Source organism: Dipodomys merriami, unplaced genomic scaffold (genome assembly GCF_024711535.1).
Source record: "Dipodomys merriami isolate MVZ:Mamm:240054 unplaced genomic scaffold, mDipMer1.0.p SCAF_1, whole genome shotgun sequence".
NCBI classification, from domain to species: Eukaryota; Metazoa; Chordata; class Mammalia; order Rodentia; family Heteromyidae; genus Dipodomys; species Dipodomys merriami.
The window spans coordinates 138,861,708-138,883,610 of record NW_027202270.1 but is presented as its reverse complement, the minus strand read 5'-3'; the positions used below and the strand labels follow the sequence as shown (position 1 = coordinate 138,883,610).

The 21,903-nt window shown below is 36.6% G+C and overlaps 1 protein-coding gene across 2 annotated transcripts in view; it reads right to left on the bottom strand.

Moving 5' to 3' along the window:
• Positions 1-20,812, bottom strand: part of CUNH14orf39 (chromosome unknown C14orf39 homolog) — a 38,106-nt gene extending 17,294 nt beyond the window's left edge. Inside the window, exons 1-12 of one of the 2 annotated variants that reach the window (XM_069993771.1) lie at positions 20,644-20,812; positions 20,166-20,233; positions 20,020-20,076; positions 19,868-19,924; positions 18,514-18,640; positions 16,214-16,303; positions 15,078-15,265; positions 14,943-14,985; positions 12,457-12,577; positions 8,654-8,745; positions 5,718-5,848; positions 1,757-1,836 (exon numbers count right to left, since the gene is read on the bottom strand). In XM_069993771.1, coding sequence (XP_069849872.1) covers positions 1,757-1,836; positions 5,718-5,848; positions 8,654-8,745; positions 12,457-12,577; positions 14,943-14,985; positions 15,078-15,265; positions 16,214-16,303; positions 18,514-18,640; positions 19,868-19,924; positions 20,020-20,068 — 978 coding nt within the window. In that variant the 5' untranslated portion in view covers positions 20,069-20,076; positions 20,166-20,233; positions 20,644-20,812. The remainder of the gene's footprint in view (positions 1-1,756; positions 1,837-5,717; positions 5,849-8,653; positions 8,746-12,456; positions 12,578-14,942; positions 14,986-15,077; positions 15,266-16,213; positions 16,304-18,513; positions 18,641-19,867; positions 19,925-20,019; positions 20,077-20,165; positions 20,234-20,643) is intronic. The other variant, XM_069993686.1, reaches the window with a different exon arrangement.
• Positions 20,813-21,903: the final 1,091 nt, after the last annotated feature.

Below are 21,903 nucleotides of genomic sequence, written 5' to 3'. Positions count from 1 at the left end.
TTTAAATAAATTGTTTTCTTCTTTTATCTTCTTTCCTCACTTCAAACTGACATAATCAGGACTTTTAGTACCAGAATTTTAGATTTTATACTTACTATTTACTTAGACTTAAATTTCATTAATTATCTTAGTTACCTTTACCACTTAGTTATATTATTAACTGTGAACTGGTGGAATGACTTATATTTTTCATCAAAAACCCTCTGGACTGTTTTCAGGGAGAACAAAGGGAAACAATGATGTGCAAAATCAGTAATTAGTTTTCTGGTGGTAAATTCCTTGTAGTTCACAAGTATCAAGAAGTACCAACTTGTCTTTCTCACTTAAACTCATTGCTTCCACCTGAAGAAAGTCATCCCACTGCTCATACCAGACTAAAATCAGAATGGATATGGAAGAAACAATGATTAACTAGGTTACTGAAGTAACCTAACCAATTACCCTAATCATTGTTCCTGGATCTCTCTGTTGTGGAAAATGCATATACCAGGAGATAATTTCCTTCTTCAAATCAATCCTTCTTTCTTATTTCAGAGATTTTTCTTTTTGTCAGTCCTGGGGCTTGAACTCTGGGCCTGAGCACTGTCCCTCAGCTCTTCAGCTCAAGGTGAGCGCTATACCACTTGAGCCACAGCACCACTTCTGGATTTCTGAGTGGTTTATTGGAGATAAGAGTTTCATGGACTTCCCTTCCCGGGCTGGCTTTGAACTGCGATCCTCAGATCTCAGCCTCCTGATTACAGGTGTGAGCCACCAGCTCCCAGCCATTATTTCAGAGATTTTTCTAAGTTTCTGGTCTACTAGGCACAGGGCTTGGCATTTTTTTTTATTATTTTATTGTTTTTATTAAGGTATTATACAGAAGGATTACCATTTCACAATTCAGGTAATACACACATTTCTCTTTTGAACAATTTCACCCTTCCTTCACTTTCCCCCAGTTTTGCCCTCCTGTCCCTGCTCACAAGGTGAATAGTTCATTTTCCAATATTCCACCTAGTGTATACTGAATATCATGATTGCATTTGTTCATCTTTCCTCCCTCCTTTTCTGTATCCCACATTTCCCACCCCTCCCCCACAAAAAAAAAGCAGAAGGGGAAACAAAGAAAAAAGAAGCACACACAAACACTACCACTAATATAAACAACCCATGTTTCTGTTTCCTGGAATTCCTTTCAATAAGTAGTATTTTAAAAGTTTAGGGGCGTTTTGCCTTTGGGTTCCTCACCTACTGGTATCCTCTAGTCTGACTGTGTGTGAATAGCTAGAGTTGTGTATAGGTTATTATGTCAGGGTTTGGTATTTTAAAGTATCATTTTTCTTACTTTAATGGACTTGTTACAGTATATGTTCAGAATACTGACATGTTAATATTTTAAGCTAGGCACCGGTGGCTCATGCCTGTAATCCTAGCTACTCAGAAGGCTGAAATCAGAGAATTGTGATTCCAAGCCAGCCTGGGCAGGAAAGTCTGTGAGACTCTTATCTCAAATAAACCATAAAAAACTGGAAGTGATACTGTGGTTCAAATGGTAGAGTGCTCGCCTTGAGCTGAAGAGCTGAGGGATGGCGCCAAGGCCCAGAGTTCAAGCCCCACAACCAACCGAAAAGAAAATTTTAAATTTTAGACCCTGAGGTTATACTAATGAAAGACTTAATTAACAGACATTCAACCTCTGTATTCCAAATGCAGAATGTTCATTATTTCATATAATGAAAGCAAACATCTGTGCTGTTAAAAAATAAATAGCTACCTGGATATCATTTTCTTTTTGTCTGAAGTCAGCACTCACAATCTTTGACTGTTTGATGGCATTTTCTTCTTCATCTAATTCTGGAAGACAGAATTAAACATGATCTCCAACCATCCTTCCATCTTTTCCTCCAGTTTTTCCCTTCCTCCCTCCCTTTTTCTTTCTTCATTTTTAGTGGTGAGAATAAGATGCTAAGCTTGCATTCTTCCACTGAGCCTACATCCCAGCCTTTATCTCTAACATTTAATCTAAATTTGTACCTTAGAAAATCAGGTCTAAAACTACAACCAATTCCCCTAAAAACAGGAACAGGGCAAGGATGCCCACTTCCTCCACTCCTCTTTTATAAAGTTCTGGAATCCTTAGCCAGAGCAATAGGCAAGAAAAAGACATTAAAGGGATCTGCATAGGGAAGGAAGAAGTTAAACTATCTCTTTTTTGCAGATGACATAATTTTATATCTTAATGATCCCAAAAGGTCCATCCCCAAACTCTTAGAGCTAATAAACCACTTCAACGAAGTAGCAGGATATAAAATTAACCCACAAAAATCAGTCGCCTTTCTGTACAGCAACAATGTACAAGCAGAAAGGGAAATCAAGGAAAAAAACCCATTCACAATAATCTCAAAAAAAGTATCTAGGAATTAACCTAACCAAAGATGTAAAGGGTCTATTTCATGAAAACTATAAAACCCTTAAAAAAGTAAACATAGAAGATACCAGGAAATGGAAAGACCTCCCATGTTCCTGGATAGACAGAATTAATATAGTGAAAATAGCCATACTGCCAAAATTGATATAAATAGACAATGCAATTCCCATTAAAATCCCAATGATGTACTTTACTGAAATAGAGAAAACAGTCCAAAAATTCATATGGAACAACAAGACCTAGAATAGCCAAAGCAATTCTAGGCAAAAGAAAGAATGCAGGAAGGATCACGATACTGAATTTCAAGCTCTACTATAGAGCCATAATAACAAAGGCAGCTTGGTACTGGCACAAAAAGAGACTTCAAGACCAATGGAACAGATTAGAGGACCCAGAAATAAAGCCCCATATGTGGCAGTTGATATTTCACAAAGGAGCCAAAGACATACAGTGGAAGAATCATAATCTCTTCAACTACTGGTGTTGGGAAAACTGGGTGACCACATGCAGAAATCTAAAAGTTGACCCTAGCCTGTCACCATGCACTACCATCAACTCAAAATGGATGAAAGACCTTAACATCAAACCTGATATTCTGAAACTACTGCAGCATAGAGTAGGAAAGACACTTGAACTTATAGGCACAGGCAGGAACTTCCTGAACGGAGTCCCAGGGTCAAAACAAATTGGAGAGAGACTTGATAGATGGGACTACCTTAAAGTAAAAAGTTTTCTGCACAGATAAAGAAATAGTAACCAAACTAGAAAGAAAGCCAAATATTTGGGAAAAAATATTTACCAGCAATATATCAGACAAGGGTCTAATATCCATTACATACAGGGAACTCAAGAAACTAACCCCTCACAAATCTAACAAACCAATCATGAAACGGGCAAGGGAACTAAGAGAGACTTCTCAGAAGAAGAGATTAAAATGGCAAAGAAACACATGAGGAAATGTTCATCATCCCTGGCTGTAAAGGAAATGCAAATAAAAACAACCCTGAGATACCACCTTACCCCAGTCAGAATGGCACACATCCTAAATTCAACCAATGACAAATTCTGGAGGGGATGCAGAGAAAGATGACTCTACTGCATTGCTGGTGGGAATGTACACTAATACAACCACTTTGGAAAGCAGTCTGGAGGTACCTCAGAAAGCTAACTATTGACCTCCCTTATGACCCAGTCATACCACTCTGAGGCATCTACCCTGAACAGGAACCAGTACACAAAGACACATGCATCTCCATGTTTATTGCAACACTGTTCACAATAGCCAAGATTTTGGAACAACCCAAATGCCCCACTACTGATAAGTGGATACAAAAACTGTGGTACCTATATACAATAGAATATTATGCAGCCATTAGAAAGGACAACATAATGGCATTTGCAGGGAAATGGATGGAACTAGAGCAAACTATTTTGAGCGAGGTAAGCCAAGAACAAAGAGACAAATGGCACAAGGTCTCCCTGATACGTGGATGCTAAAGCCAAAATCCAAGAAGATATGGCAAAGTAAACAAGACTCAAGAAACAAAGGACAGCCACTCATTTTGTCATATCATTACTAAATGACTCCATGTTCTTGACCATATATATGGTAGATATATGCACGCAAAGGAGGGAAGCCAGGAGGAGGACACAGAATAAGTGGGAAATGGAACAACATACAACAAAGGGGACCATCAGCTGCACTGGACATAGAAGAAAAAGAACTAAGCAACCCAAAGACGGCGATGGGAAGGGCGGAATGAGAGGGAAAGAGGGAACAGCCTACACTAAGCAAAAGGAAAGAAATCTAAACATCACCCGATGTGGAAGAAATAATTTGTATTGTCAAAGCTCATAGAATTCACAAACTTTATAGACTATGATAATGACAATTTGCCTTGTGAAGGTTAAAATGTATTTGTGTCTTTAACTAAGTATCGCTATTCCTCTATACTGTGAAATATGTGAAATTTATGTAATCTAATCTCAATTTTAAAAGAAAAGTGAGAAAAGAGATGGGTTAGGAGCGATGGGTGACAATGTTGTCAGAAACTTTGTATTCATATACTGTTTTGTAGAATGGGAACTTCTTTGTACAACTACTTCAAGATATAATAATAAAAAAAATGTTTTAAAAAAGAAACTCAGGTCTAAATGAGTATCTAAGATTCAGAATTATTTAAAACTCTTTTTTTTGGGGGGGGGTCCAGTCATGGGGCCTGAACTCTGGGCCTGGGCGCTGTCCCTCAGCTCTTCAGCTGAAGGCTAGCGCTCTACCACTTGAGCCACAGCGCCACTTCCGGCTTTTTTCTTTTTTCTTATGTGGTGCTGAGGAATTGAACCCAGGGCCTCTGGCATGCAAGGCATGCGCTCTACCACTGAGCCACCTTCCCAGCCCCTTATTTAATAATTCAGGGCTATTAGACTAAATGAAAAAAACTACATCATTTTAATGAATAACCAAAGAAGAGTAGTGATACTAATGATATGGAACAAATAAAACAGCTAATGTAGTCAGTCTAACACAATGTAGTTAATCTAATCTGGAGACCAACTGGAATGAAATATGATTCTCATACTTTGGTGACCAAGTTACAAATACTATTAACACAAGTTAATAGTATTAACTCCCACTTAAATCACATATACTGATAATATACAATATCTTAACTAAAATGTGTATATTTATTTATCCTCCTCTGACTGCTATCAAACCAGAACACTTTCAAAATTTCTTCATTGTCTTTAAGTCATTGCACAAAGAAGACACCATTTAACAGAGCAGTTTATGAATACAATGCATTTTTTTTCCTGGGGCATAAACTCAGGGCCTGGGACCTGTCCCTGAGCTTCTTTCGCTCAAGGCTAGCACTCTACCACTTGAGCCACAGAGACACTACCGGCTTTTTCTGTGTATGTGCTATTAAAAAATTGAACCCAGGACTTCATGCATGCTAGGCAAGCACTCTACACTAAGCCCATTAATACAATGTTCATCTTGATCAGCGTCATCCCCTTCAATCTTCTCACCCCCTTCCTCCCACTTCAACCCACTCCTTCCCTTAATTTTCATATACAATTGTTGACTCATTTTAATGTATCTGAAAATAATTTCTTTCTAAAAAAAAAAGACAGATGTGAAGTTCAGATCTTATTGGTCTCAGAAGTATTCACAATAGTACTTTCCTGAGTCTACAGATCCCAGAACTGTTTTCTTGCTTATACCAAATGATAACTAAAAGTCATTTTGATTTCTTTAGTGTTTGCAAAGGAAAATAAAGTTTTTAAATAAGAAACAATTCTGTACCTGTAACTCTTGGTCTTGAAGAATGTATCTTTATTGGTCTTAGTAATTTCTGAGTTTCATAGGGAAGAAATAATTGACTGCTTTGTGGAGGGTTGTTCAATACAAGCACATGTTCATCTTTTTCAAAAACTCTAAAGAGAAAAGTGGATTGCATTCGATATTAGCCAAGTAAATATTAATATATTTTAAATCTAGAAGGAAGGGCTGGGAAGCTGGCTCAAGGGAGAATGCTTGCCTAGCATGCATGAGGCCCTGGGTTCGTTTCCTCAGCACCCATAAACAGAAAAGGAAGTGGTGCTGTGGCTCAAGTGGTACAGCACTAGCCTTGAGCTGAAGAGCTGAGGGACAGTGCCCAGGCCCAGAGTTCAGGCCCCACGACTGACAAAAAAAATCTAGAAGGAATATTTAGGTTTTATATAGTTAAAAACTCTTTATATTTGCAGATAATGAACTGAGTTCCAAAAAATTTAACAGACTTGCTGAATATTATTAAATTACTTGGTAATAGTGCCAATGCTAACTATACTTTACCTAATTAAGTCCAGTGCTCAGTATAACTTTTTATTTTTAGAATATACCCAGTTTTTTTTTGTTTTTTTTTTTGGGGGGGGGGTCTGGTCCTGGGGCCTGAACTCTGGGCCTGGGTGCTGTCCTTCAGTTCTTTATCTCAAGGCTAGCGCTCTACCACTTGAGCCACAGCGCCACTTCCAGCTTTCTTCTTTTTGCTTATGTGGTGCTGAGGAATTGAACCCAGGGCCTCAGGCATGCAAGGCAAGCGCTCTACCACTGAGCCAACTTCCCAGCCCAATATACCCAGTTTTAAAAGATGTTTTTAAACAGATCAGAAACCTGTTAAATGAAAACGTTAATCATAAATATCATCTTATATTTCGGATTACTTCAAATTTAAAAAAAACTAGAAGCAAATTAGCTAACATGAATATCATAAATGTTTGGGGGGATTGCTAGAAGAATAGTTCTGAGTTTTCTTAAATCAGAGAACTAGAATAAACACTATTAAAATACATCACACCTCTCTATCAGCAGGGGATATGGTTCAAGATCCCTAGTGGATAGCTGTAACCACAACTGTATCTCCCTTTGTCATCTCCTTCTCTTCCCACTTCTCATTCCTTCTCTCTTTCTCTCTTCCTCCCTCTCTATATGTTTATTTTTATTTAAAATTTGTAATTGCTAGTATAAAGGTAATGTACAGAAGGATTTTAGTTACATAAGTCAGGAAATGAGGCCATGTCTTTATGGACAGCATCGCCCTTTCCCTCACTCTCTCCCAGTTACATGTTTTTCATATATATTCTTATATATAATACACAAATTTAATGTCTCTTCCGTCTTAGCTAAGTACTCAGTACGCATTGTGCTACAACTTTTGCAATGTGAAGTGTAATAGAAAAACTAGCATAAATTTCTTTTTTTTCTTTTTGGTCATGGGCTTGAACTCAGGGCCTGGGCACTGTCCCTGAGCATTTTTGCTGAAGGGTAGCACTCTATCACTTAGAGCTACAGTGCCACTTCCAGTTTCCTGGTGGTTAACTGAAGATGAAGAGTCTCATAGTTTTTTCTGCCTGGACTGGCTTCACTCAGCCAGTACCTAGGATTACAGGTGTGAGCCACTGGAGCCTGGCCATGAAATTTCCTTTTCCTTCTTCACAACTGGGCAGACAGAAGATTCATTCTTATTAAAATATTTTAGCAACCTAAGAATATGACTGTTTTCTTAATTGAAAACTCTGACCTATTTAATTAAAGTACTTTATAGCTTTCTAATGGAAGAATCTAAATTATAAGCATCACTATTTTTGTACTTAGGGCCATTTTTAAATATAAGGGTCATCTGAATGCAGTACAATGAGACCACAATGGCCAACTTAATATAAGGCGATTAAAAGGCAAGTGGTATATACAACATAGATATACTGCACAAAGAGAAGACTCATATCCCCAGTAGAATAAAGATGCATTGAATTTTATCATACTACTCATGTGAAATTTATTTCTTAAATTTCCCATTTAATATTTTTGAACCACAGTTTTCCACAAGTAGGTGAAATAGAAAACAAAACTATGGATAAAGGGAAACTATTATCTATTAAGAAAAAAATGACCAGGTGTTTAGATCAGTTCTTTTCAATACAGGGCTTATATAATATTAAAATGTGAGTAAATAAAATTTTGTACATTTGCTTATTTTTCCAACCAATTTCGTTATAAATTAAAACCACCCTTCCATGGTGTGATATGTGGAGCTGAGGGACCAAGAAAAGAACAAATCCAAACAAGAGATCAGGGAAATTAACTCAAAAGGGAAATGTGTTGAAAAATCAGGATAAAGGCAGTGGAAAGGAATTTACAAACAACAACTAAAAGGATATGGGCAGAAAAAAATGGAATGTTTATTAGAAACAACAATAGTAATATGTCTCTCTGTTGTACAATAACAGGTAAAAAAAATATCTTCTTAAAGCCTTCATCAATGATGTCTAAAGTCTTACCATTACAACAAAGGACAAGAAAAAACATGATGCCCAAATACACAGAAGTGTACTGGAAGTTCATCTTTACTCTTTGTATGTCAAGCTGGTGACAGGATGATAAATAAGTGAATGCATTACTGTTCCTAGCATTGTTTCATGTTTACTACTACTGATGATTTGTCACAGAGAACTGGATAAACTATATAGTTGAGAGGTTATAGAATACACAAGTGCTGCTGCTTCAGCCCAATTTCTCTCAATATAATATCCTTCTTATTACTAATAAGAATATTCCAATAATATCTGTGTATAACTAAATTACTCAAAATTAAATTAATTTTATAAGAAAATAATAGAAAAATATCCTGCACAAAATTATATTTGAACAGACTTACAGAAAGATACTTTTAGATGCAGAATATGTTTACATAAGATCCATACCTTTCTTTCAATTCTTTTCTCTTTTCTATATTTTGGTTATTTTCTTCCAAAGTTTCTGAAAGATTCTTAGTTTCGTAAAGTCGTGCAATTTGCTAAAAAGAAAAGTGGGAAAGCAAAACAAAGTAATTACCTACAAAGCAATAGGGATATATGTTTTTCTTAACTAGTGGATATAATTTTTTCCTGTGGAATCAGATTTGCATTTTTGTAGTATTCGCTTTTACTGAAAGTTGTTAAGAGTCAAAATAAATATTAAACAATACCTCTTTACATATGTATTTTTAAATTTTTTGTGCCAGTCCTGGGTCTTGAACTCAGGGCTTGTGTGCTATCCTTGAGATTCTTTTTCCCAAGGCTAGCTTTCTATCACTTGAGCCACAGCCAGAGCTTCCAGCTTTTTCTGAGTTGTTTATTGGAAATAAGAGTCTCATGGACTTTTTCTGCCTGGGCTGGCTTCAAACCATGATCATCAGATCTCAGCCTCTTGTTTAGCTAGGATTACAGGCATGAGCCACCAATGCCAGGCCCTCTTTATATTTTTCTCAACACTAAATTAGCACATGGTAGATTTCAAGGAACTTCTATACTTAAAAGAGCAGGAAGCTGGGCACCAGTGGCTCATGCCTATAATCATGGTCACTCAGTAGGCTGAGATTTGAAGACTGGTTTGAAGGCAACACAATCAGGAAAAGTCCATGAGATTCTTATTTCCAACTAACAGCAAAAGCCAGAAGTGGATCCTGTGGCTCAACTGGTAGAGCTCTAGCCTTGAGCACAAAACCTCAGGGACAGTGCCCAGACCCTGAGTTCAAACCTTTAAGACTAGTACTAACAAAAAAAAATGAGGAGTAGGCAGAGGAAAGACATGAGGAAGAGAAAGAGAAGGTTGTGGAGGAAGAGGAGAAGAGAGGATGTTTAGGAGACAGATCATAGGAATATCACAGTTTGAGACCAACCCAGGCAAAAAAACTTACAAGACCCCATCTCAACCAGTAGATGTTGTTCAGAGGGGCAGAAAATGTAAATAGGAGCATCATAATCCAGGTAATTAACTCAAAACCCTGTGCAATAAACATCAAAATCACAAAAAGCTGGGGGCATGGCTCAAGTGGTAGAATATCTGCCTAACATATGCCAGGTCATTGCTGCTGCTAAAAATATAACAAAAAATTGTTATGAGCTAAGTAGACACTGACTCTTACATAGGGACATAATCACTACATATTTGGGGGGGGGGGTCCGGTCGTGGGGCCTGAACTCTGGGCCTGGGCGCTGTCACTCAGCTCTTCAGCTCAAGGCTAGCGCTCTACCACTTGAGCCACAGCACCACTTCCGGCTTTTTTCTTTTTGCTTATGTGGTGCTGAGGAATCGAACCCAGGGCCTCAGGCATGCAAGGCAAGCGCTCTACCACTGAGCCAACTTCCCAGCCCAGTCACTACATATTTTAAGAGAAATAAAATCTATTTTAATCTCTTTACTAAAATTACGTTATGCTGGATATGGTGGTAAATATATATAATTCCAGCTACGTAAGGGGTAGAGATAGGAAGATCACAAGTTCAGGGTGAGCAGGGGAAAGTTATGAGACACTGTCTCAGAAAGTGAATATATCAACAAAACAGCTAAGATTGTTGCTCAACAGATAGAGCACTTTCTAGAAAGCTCAAACACAAGTGCTTCCCCAATATGGCAAAAATAAAATGAAATAAAGTTATGTTACTGTTACTGTTATCTATTAATAACATATAATCTTTTGGGGAGACACAAAACTAGGGTTTGAACTCAGGGTCTTGTACTTGCCAGGCAAAGAGCCATATACCCAGTTCTTTCTCATTTCCGACTTTTCAAATAGGGTCTCATTTCTCTCCCAGGCCAGCTTATACTGTGATCTTCCTGTTTATGCTTCCTCATTAGCTTAGATAACAAGTATGCATCACCATGCCCAGGCAGGGATCTCATGAACTTTTTACTAGTGCTGGCATTGAACTGCAATGCTGATCTTAGCCTCCCAAGTAACTAGGATACAGGTATGAATCACCAAGCCTGGCTAATATATATTAACTTTAACATAATTTTCAAAAAAAATAAAAATTAGGTACTATATTCAAATTTTTCTCAAAATTGAGACATAGCTTTGATGGGTTCTTGAACCTATGCTAGTTAAAGCTACAACTAAATGACACCAATAATTATTACAAAAAATAGGTTAAACTATTCCTATAAGCTCTTTGAACATTATAATTGCAGAATTATATTTTTAAGATTAAAAATTTAAAACTACTTACAATTCTTCCCTCATCCACTTATTATTTGTACTGGTTCTGGGGATTGAACTCAAGGCCTTGAGCTCTTGCTTGGTTTATTCCACTTAAGGCTCATAACTCTCACCACTTGAACCAGACCTCCTTGTGGCTTTAAAGTAGTTAAAGAATCTCACAGATTTTTCCACCCAGACTGATTGTGAACCAAAGTACTCAAATATCAACCTTCTGAGTAGGTACAATTATGGGCATGAGCCATCAGCACCCAGCTCTTGTTCCCTTTTTTGAAATGCAACCCCTCTGTATACTGACTTAAAGATAATAAAAATAGGGGCTGGGAAGGTGGCTCAGTGGTAGAGCGCTTGCCTTGCATGCACGAGGTCCTGGGTTCAATTCCTCAGCACCACATAAGCAAAAAAGAAAAAACCGGAAATGGCACCGTGGCTCAAGTGGTAGAGCACTAGCCTTGAGCTGAAGAGCTGAGGGACAGCGTCCAGGCCCAGAGTTCAGGCCCCACGACTGGACCAAAAAAGAAAAGAAAAGAAAAGAAAAAAGCCGAAGTGGCTCTGTGGCTCAAGTAGTAGAGCACTAGCCTTGAGCTGAAGAGCTGAGGGACAGCGCCCAGGCCCAGAGTTCAGGCCCAGACCAGCAAAGAAAAAAGAAAAAAAAAAAAAAAAGAAAGCATAGTTGCCCTTTTTTTATCAGTCAGTCACAGGGCTTGAACTCTGGGCCTGGGTGCTGTCCCTGAGCTCTTCACTCAATGCCTGCACTCATCACTTGAGCCACAGCACCACTTCCAGTTTCCTTGTGATTAATTGGAGATAAGAGTCTCATGGACTTTCCTGCCCTGGCTGGTTTTGAACTGCAACCTCAGATCTCAGCCTCCTGAATAGCTAGGATTACAGGTGTGAACACTGGCACCCAGCCACAGTTGCCTTTTCAATGCCTTTAAATTTGTATTGTAGGTCTGGAACTATTCTCAGAAGTAGAGAACTTTCCTAACATGCAAGAGGGCTCTAGGTTTGACTCATGCACGCGTGCATACATACACACACAAACACTACACAATAAGTTCCTGTAACTAATCTACATTTTGTTGTTTTTCCTCATCTTCCTCAGACCCTAAAGAAAGCCAAACTATTCCTTAAAACTCAGAGTTAGAGTATATTTAATACCTGCTAGGTGCTGGTGGCTCATGCCTATAATCCTAGATACGCAGGAAGCTAATATATGAGGATATGAAGCATAGCCTGGGCAGGAGAGTCCTTGAGACTCTTATCTCCAACAAATTACAAAAAGCCAGAAGTAACCTGTGGTTCAAGTTGTAAAGTGTAAGCAAGTTGTAAAAAGGATCAAAAGAAAATATATTTTTATAATATATATTATATATTTCAATACCCAAAATATATTTTGCTTCAAAAGTAATTTGAGACAAATGCACTGACCTTTCTCTATATTTGTAATTCCTTACAACAGGATTTTAAAAATATTTTAACATAAACACTAGTCCATGCATTAGAAATATATAACAAAATACATACCTTGTTTAAAGAATTAATTTCCATTTCCATTTCATCTACTTCTTTCTTCAATTCAGATGATTTTTTGGTAATATTGTTGAAACTTTTAAGAATATTTTGTGTTTCATGTCTCAAATTAACTCTGTTCATGTTAAGGAACTATATCATTCAAGTAATATTATTTATATAAACAGTACATATTACTGATATGTACATTTAATATAAGCAATAAATAGTAAGAATGTCTGAAAACAAGATGGAAATAAGCTATGTTGTTTACATGTTATTTATTGAATTAATTTTTTTGTTTATTATTTTTTCTTTTGGCTAGTCCTGAGGCTTGAACTTAGCCTGGATGCTATCCTTGAGCTTCTTTGGTTCAAGGTTAGTGCTCTACCACTTGAGTCACAGTGCCACTTCTGGCTTTTTGTGAGTAGTTTATTGGAGCTAAGTCTCACAGACTTTTGCCTGGACTGGCTTCAAACTATAATCTTCAGGTCTCAGCTTCCTGAATAGCTAGGATTATAGGTATGAGCCAACAGCTTATTGAATTTTGTTTTGTTTTGGTCCTGGGGCTTGAACTCTGGGTCTGGGTACTGTCCCTGAGGTCTTCAGTTCTAGGCTAGCACTCTAGCACTTGAACCACACCACCACTTCCTGTTTTTCTGGTGCTAGCTGGAGATAAGACTCACGGACTTACCTGACTGATTTGACTTTGAACTGCGATCCTCAACTCTCAGCCTCCTGAGTAGCTAGGATTACAGGTGTGAGCTACCAGCACCTGGCCAGCTTACTGAATTTAAACATAACATTTCATCCCAAATACTCACTAGGATTTTTTTCCTTTCACTTAAATGTTTTCACAGCACTGTATTTTTCCTTTTTTGTGTGTGTGTAGGTTGTAGGGCTTTTTGACTCAGGGCCTAAGCACTGTCCCTGAGCTCTTTTACTCAAGGTTAGTGTTCTACCACTTTGAGACACAGCCCTACTTCTGGTTTTTGAATGGTTAATTAGGAATAAGAGTTTCATGGGAACTCTTTCTATCCTGGCTAGCTTCAAACCATAATTCTGAGATCTCAGCCTCCTAAGTAGCTAGGATTAAAGGTATGAGCCACCAGTGCCCGGCTTGTAGTTTTCTTCTTCTTCTGTTCTTTTTATATAAGTTCACTGTGCCATTTGACCATAACCTGAACTATTCAAGTTCAAATTTAACTTTTTACATTCCAATTATCTGTTCCAAAGTCATCAATGTATGTTGCAGAACTCAGAAGAGCTTCCTTCTGGGCTTTGTGTTCAAACTGTTTTATGCTCAATTTCAACTAAAGAATTTCTTAGCTATTAATAGATATCCTAGATGATTTTTAGATAATGCAACTTTCTAAGTTACTATACAATCTACTTAAGAGAATTTTAAAATACTCAACAGTGATCAAAATTCTAGTGAGAATTTATCCTACCTTCCCAATCCTGCCTTCAAAATATGATTGACATGTTAGCACACAAAACCCCAGGTGAATATGGTGCACCTGAACAACATAACATAAAGCTATGTTATTATCAAACTGGATCAAACTTAAATTTAATTATAGATGTTCAGATTCTAAATTCTAATTCTTTCTCTGTACCCATCTCTCTTCTTGCCTGTTATACAACTTTCTATCTCATCCTAACTCACATACAACTCCTTAAATCGTTGTTGTATCTGCCCCTTCCTATTGAAAGTGCTCAGATGCACGGCAATGAAGAGCTGACCCCCTCGTCCAAAAAAACACCCCAAAATAGAAAAAAACTAGTAGCAGAGGAGTTAGAGGAATGATTTATGAGGGACAGAACATTTACTACCAAGAGTAGAATTATAATCTGATATAGGAAAGCATGTAAAGGATTGTAGAGGTTGAAAGAGGACTAAATTTCAAGTTCATTATCAGTGAAGATCTCTTACAAATAGGTGAGATTTAGAAAAATTAAGAATTAAGTATTAAGTGGTAATGAATTAGAATTATTTATTGATATGACTGTTTTCCATGCTAAACTGTAAGCTTAAAAGAGCTTCATAAGGGCTGGGAAGATGGCTCAGAGGTAAGCGCATGCTTTGCATGCCAGAGACCCTGGGTTCAATTCCTCAGCACCACATAAGCAAAAAGAAAAAAGCCGCAAGTGGTGCTGTGGCTCAAGTGGTAGAGCGCTAGCCTTGAGCTGAAGAGCTGAGGGACAGCGCCCAGGCCCAGAGTTCAGGCCCCACAACTGGCAAAAAAAAATAAAAGGCAGATACAGGTATCATTTATTCTCCCTAAAACTTCTTGCTTTTAATCACATAGACATATAGGAAAATTACAGTTTCTACTATTTGAATGTAATAAAAAATTTAAGTAATCTTTAAAATATAAGTTAAACACAAAAAACAAAGCCACGAGACTCTCATCAAGAAAACACAGTACACAACAATGAAAATACATAAATTATACATATCAAATAAAAATTATAAGTAGAAATACTATTGTGGATACATATATAATGTCCATTTGGTAAGTGATGAAAAGGGAGCAGGTACTGAAAAACAAAATCATAGTTGAGAGTGAGCTATTATTCTTTTCATTAATAACATACTATAATTAAAGTAACATATAACAAAATGTTAATACCTAGAAATTCCATGAGAATATTTTCATGTATTTTTAGTTGTTCACTACAAGCCAACACTCTGTTTTGAATTTCTTCATGTTCTCTTTTCTTCTCATAATATTCACGTGAAATATGGTTTTCTGAGTACTTTAGTTGGTATTGCTTCAAAACATCTTTATACTGACTGATATAATCATGATACATTTTTCTATTAAAATTAAAAGAAATACATTCAAAAAATAAGTATCACTTGCTAAGATCTACTAAATTAAGCACCAGAAGCAAGTTGAATATCTACTTAACTCGACTGTCCTCAATATTGTCTGCTCTTCATACTTTCCCTTAACCTATCAAACTTTTCAAATATACTCTAAATTATTTACTCCTTAATCTTCTTCAATTTAACTTTTTTTAATGACACCATTTAAAAAATTTATTATAAAGATGATGTACAAAGGGGTTACAGTTACATAAGTAATGAGTATATTTCAACAGTTGTCACTTCTTCCTTAGTTGACTCCTAGTTTTATTCCTGCCAACCCCCACCCCTACAAGTTATATAGTTCATTTTTAACATGTCTTTATTAAATTATACTTTGTCTCACTATTTCCAAAATTAAGTCTACAGCTAATTATTCCTCTAGAATTATGCCTATAACTCATAGCAAGCATTAATTGAAGGACTATGCTGTCATTAGTGCTGAGAACTAGTTTATATCTAAGGCACTGTCTAAACAAATTCAGGATTACACAGAGCTTTACAATAAGTAAATGGCACACAAAGCCCAAATTACTATGGTTAGCTAAAAAAAGAACCTCTTTCAGAATACAAACTTCCTACATTTTCAATTACTATTCTTACAAAGCAAGTCCTAGTAATAACCAATTATATTAGAATTGATATACTTAAATTATTTTATTTTTTTATTTTTGGGTTCAGTTGTGGGGCCTGAACTCTGGGCCTGGGCGCTGTCCCTCAGCTCTTCAGCTCAAGGCTAGCGCTCTACCAATTGAGCCACAGCACCACTTCCAGCTTTTTCCACTTATGTGGTGCTGAGGAATCGAACCCAGGGTCTCATGCATGCAAGGCAAGCACTCTACCACTGAGCGGCACCTTCCCAGCCCCGATATACTTAAATTAATATATGTATTATACTTGTCATTTTCAATAGTTTCTTGATAAACAGTAAACTGGTCCTGCATATAATCTTCATGTTTATGAAAAACATCACATGTTGGCTTCCAACTAGAAAAAAAAGTATACTTATAGTAACCATTTCAGAATAAACAAATTGACAAAGATAATTTTAAATGAAAATAATTGTTTTTAAATAAATGTTTTCACTTAGAAAAAACAAGTTTACATCAAGAAAAATATTCTCATATCTTAAAATCATCACTACTAGCAATCATGTACTCATATGCACAAATACTAATACTTGTACATAAAATTTTTTCCAATGACCAGAGAACAAGTGTGGTACAGCGATGGCATTTTTTTCTATTATGCATTATAGTGATACTCTTCAGTTATTATCTCTAACTCCAGTCTTTCTCTCTGATAGATTTTTGAAAAGATCCTGACCAAGAAATTCTTTTGGAATAAACATTGGAAGAGCTAGGATAGGGTTAAAGAGGATTTTTCTCCTTTTACATTTAGGTTATAGAAAGGAAAGAAAGAAAGAAAGAAAGAAAGAAAGAAAGAAAGAAAGAAAGAAAGAAAGAAAGAAAGAAAGAAAGAAAGAAAGAAAGAAAGAAAGAAAGAAAGAAAGAAAGAAAGAAAGAGAAAGAAAGAGAGAAAGAGAGAAAGAGAGAGAGAGAGAGAGAGGGAGAGAGGGAGAGAGGGAGGGAGGGAGGGAGGGAGGGAGGGAGGGAGGGAGGGAAGGAGGGAAGGAGGGAAGGAGGGAAGGAGGGAAGGAGGGAAGAAAGAAACTAGGCTAAACTGAATCATAAAATCAGACAGAAAGGATAAGATGAATGTCCATCACATATATTTTTGTTTTATTATATAGCTTAAAAATACTATCATTATAAAAAATATAATTACTATATACCATAATAGTTTCTATTCCAAGATTACTTCAATGTATTTCCTGTTTTCCCTAATATTTCTCAATTAAAAAAGTATACTCACTTTGGAAACACAAAATATATAAGAAAATAATTATCATCAACATTCTCCATATTAAATAACTGCTGTTATTATTTTAATAAATTATCTCCATGTCTTGCTATATGTATATGTTTCAGTGTAATCAAAATCATATTCACATAAACAACTTATTCTCCTTTATTTATTGAACAAAATTTATTTAAATATTTGTCTGATTCTAATTTAACTTAATCTAATTTGTCTAATATTCTAATTTCTTAGAAAATATCCCCAAAACAGAATTAGAAGTCCATATATTCTGAGCATTTAATGATTATGTAAGAAATAGGTTCATTGAGAAGATAATTTTACTACATGCAATTTAATGTACATCTTTCTAGATTCTCTAGACATATATAGTTATAAATTGAGTTCCTACTATAAACATTTTATACTTTGCTTTAATTTGTAATGTATCATTCACTTCTTTTCATGTTAAACATACATCTGTCATAATTTCCTTAGCTATTGTGTGTTCAGAAATATGGATATTTTAATAAGTCATTTACCCAATTAGTGTTGAACATTAAAGAGTTATAGCTAATGTTTTCATATTATAAAAAAAAAGGTTTAAATAGAACTCAAGCAATTCAATAGCAAGAAGACTATAAAACAAATGGGCAAAGGCCTTCAAATTACATTTTCAGCAGTCCTTTATCTTGAAATATTTTAGACTGGATTTTCTTACATAAAACTAAGTCAAATATCAAAATTATTTCAAATCTAATAAAAATTTTAAAACCTAAGCTTAAATTATATTAAAAATTCTGTACTTAGAATGACCAGATTTGAATCACTGAGATATTACAGCCCTTCCATTTTTTTTTTGAACCATCAATGATCCTTTCTACAATGACATATAACAAAGCAACTGATTTATAGGCTAGAAGTATGCCTGCCTAGCAAGCAGGAGGCCTTGAGTTCAAATACCATATCGCCAAGCATAAACAAGTGATGATAAAAAAAAAATGTTTAAGCAAAAAAAAACATGAAAAAGGTTGTATAGATACTACCCTAAGACTAATTCAGTGGTAAGGATATATGCCAATGTCTTTTTTTTTTTTGTCTTTTCTTTTTTGGTACTGGGGATAGAACCCAGGACGTTGTAATTGCTAGGCAAGCGCTTTGCCACTGAGCTACATCCAGCCCCTTTGCCAATGTCTTATGCACAAAACAAAATAAACCACGAATACTCTGTGCACCAATCCCCAGCAACAAAACTATTTTAGAGCAACAATGTCTTCAACTTTGAGCAAAAGAATCAAATCATAATTATTGAAAGTTAATTTCTTTCAAATACTCACTTATTACAGCTGTCTTTGATTTCCTTACTATGTTTGCAGTAATGAGTAATTTCTTCATCTGTTGTACTTATGGTTTCATGTATCTTACGAATAGTTTCTTTGTTTTCTTTAATATCTTCAAAACATTCTGAAAGGGAAATGTTTTAGTGTAGAAATCATAAATTCAAAATAAATAAACTAGAAAAAAGTGTATAGCAACTTTCCTAAAAGGAGGTAACCCAGAGAATGTAAAGGAAAAGAGGCCTGAGATGGAAAGGCTTTCACACTAAAAAGTAGAAAACCACAACCAGGCCTAATACATGACCCAGAAGAAGATGGATTTATGTTTTGTGATTTAAAAGAAATAAATGTCCCTTACCCTCATTTTTATCAGAAAGTGGCTAGATTATGTAACACTTCAAGTCAGTCAATCTTTTAATGCTATAAATTTTATTCATTACTGGGTATTAACATAAGACTTTCAGTTTTGACAAATGTGAAATTTCTATTAATCAATTCCACATGATAACTAGATACACCTTAAATTAGTTTGTTATTAATGATCAAATATAAAGATAATTTTGAAAATATTAAAATAATTTAATAGAATATATTTTTAATTGCAGAAAAGATAAATCAAATTCTACCTTTCCAGAACTAAGAACAGTCCAGTTCTGAAAATTAAAATTAAGTTTAGTGTATTTAAGAACTTAAAATATTTGTTTAATTAACCATCCAATTTTACTGATACTGTGATTTTTTTTTTTTTCAGAATTATCATTCCTGAAAATGTTCCATCTATCTCAATCTTGGTCCCTGATTTTTGGTGACTTCTGAGAAAAAATCAATTCTCTTACATTTGAAACTATCTTGTTATTTGTTTTTTTGTTTTGTTTTGTTTTGGGTTTTTTTGGGTCCAGTTGTGGGGCCTGAACTCTGGGCCTGGGCGCTGTCCCTCAGCTCTTCAGTTCAAGGCTAGCGCTCTACCACTTGAGCCACAGTGCCACTTCCGGCTTTTTTTCTTTTTGCTTATGTGGTGCTGAGCAATCGAACCCAGGGCCTCAGGCATGCAAGGCAAGTGTTCTACCACTGAGCCACCTTCCCAGCCCCACTATCTTGTTATTTGATATTAAAAAAAAAAAAAAACTTTTCAATTACACTTAAGTTATCTACGAAAGAAAACTCGTAAGTAATTAAATTCTGAATAAACTAATTTACTGTTGAAAAACTAGTTAAGTCACAATGTAAATAGCTCATTAATAACCAGTAGTTACAATGCCAACTCTAAGTTATCCTCCACAGGGAAATCATGTATTATGCTATATGCCATAAATCTTTAAAGACCAAAGTATCTGTGCCATATGTAACTACTTACTATTAATTCTTTGAACCATATCTTCTTTAGTACTTCTGTCTTGCTCATACTGGAAAACTAAATTAAAAACAATTATTTTAAATTTTTTGTTGCATTGTTGCAGTCCAATTATAATACAAATAGTTATCTATTTATTTTCATTTTATACCTACCAAATTCTAACAGAAGCTTGTCCAAACTGGCAAACAGGCCGTCGTTCATCTTGGATACTATGTGAAAAAATACATATATTAAGATTTTCTTAAGTCGGGTAGGGAACAGTGTACATAGAAGCGAGCACCTTCCAGATACAGCATACCTCACATGAAAACGTGGTGGACACCCTTTCAGCACAGTGTCTCTCGCCTAGGCCAGTACTGGTGAGCCCTGAGAAAGTGTTAAATAGCTGCTGGGCCTGGTTGCTTATCTGAAACTTCCAGAAAGGGTGGGCAACCTTTCTAATTGTCCATGCATGGACCCCGAAATTTCAAGTTTGAATCCACTGGTTTCCTGAAATATGCTTTCTTTTAAATGGAGAAAAAGATCATCAAACTCTACCCTTCCAGAACTTTCCAGAACATATGCTCCTCCCTCCCCCAACACTATTTTTGTTTTTAGGTCTTAATTGCACTGATGGGGCAATTTAGTACAATTACGACCTGCCCCAGCCTGCGGGTCCTCAACCCCCCCCCACGTGACCCTGCCACGTGACCCCCGCTGCCCAAGGCCCAGACAGGCCTCTCCTCAGGGCCACCGCCCGCCCGGCCTCCCACCATAAGGCGCCCTTTTCCACCCACCTCAGGGGCCCCTTCGGACACAAACATCCGCGCTCACTCCCCCACGGAGCGAAGCCCACGATGCCAAGGCCTCAGCCGAGACACCACCTCCAAGGAAGCAGAACCCGGCCTCGCCTTCGACTTGTAAGGCCAGCCTCGCCAGCAGCGGCTGGGGTGAACGAGGCCGCATCACACTCCACGCGAGATCAGCAAGGCACGCGAGACTACAGTGCTGCCGAGGCGACGCTCGGCGGGCTGGGTGGTGCCCTTTAACCCCGCGGGGACGCGTCCAGGCCTGCGCCGCTGCCTTCAGGACATAGGGGTTTCTAGGCAGCCTGCTTGCAAACGTTTCAGTAAGACATAACCTGGGGATTCACAGCAAAATAGATGACGGATAAGCGCAAGAAGTAACGATTGCAGCCTTAGTCAGAATTCAGCTTTAATTTAACGTTCTCAAAACGTTTACTGAACGCCAGCATACTTCCAATAGAGCATATTTTCTGTCTGAAAAATGCTGTTGGAAACTTTTATGTGTGTAGACCTTGCTTGGCCCAAGCGAAATAAAAGAATGGAGGGGGGAAAAAAACAATGTAAGCACCCAATAGTCTTAATCTTTTTGAGTTTTGTTGGTTGTCTTTGGATGTGTGTGTGTGTGTGTGTGTGTGTGTGTGTGTGTGTGTGTGTTTTGGGGGGGGGGTTGGTGTTTGTTTGGCTTTGGTTAGTTTGGTTTGGTGCTGGAGATTGAATCTAGGGCCTCCTGCATACTAAGCCTATAATCAACTACTGATATATACCCTTTCTTTTAATTTTGTATATTTCTGGTAGAAACATGTTTTTATCCTAAATGAGCTCAATAATTACCTCAGCTCACCACATCCTAAATGGTTTCATATCATGAAAAGCAATGTGCATAAGTTTTTTTTCTATTTAGCCTCAGCTATCCATAATCGATTTTATTATGTTTTGCAGTGTTGTACACTAATAAGTATTATTAATAAACCAGTAAGCTAGCTTGTTTGGATAATAGAAGAACTTAACTAGATTTATCTTTTTGTCTCTCTATATGAAAATCTTTTCTTTTTTCCAGCTTTATTGAGCTATAATTGACAACATTACATACATTTACAGAGTATATTTTGATGTGCATATTATTGCACTCATTGTCTATTGGTAACAACTGAATAACACAGACTGGGTAAATTATATAAGGAAAATAAATTTGTTTTGACTTACAGATCTTGGGATTCAAAGTTGAGGGGCCAAATCTGGTGATAGCCTTCT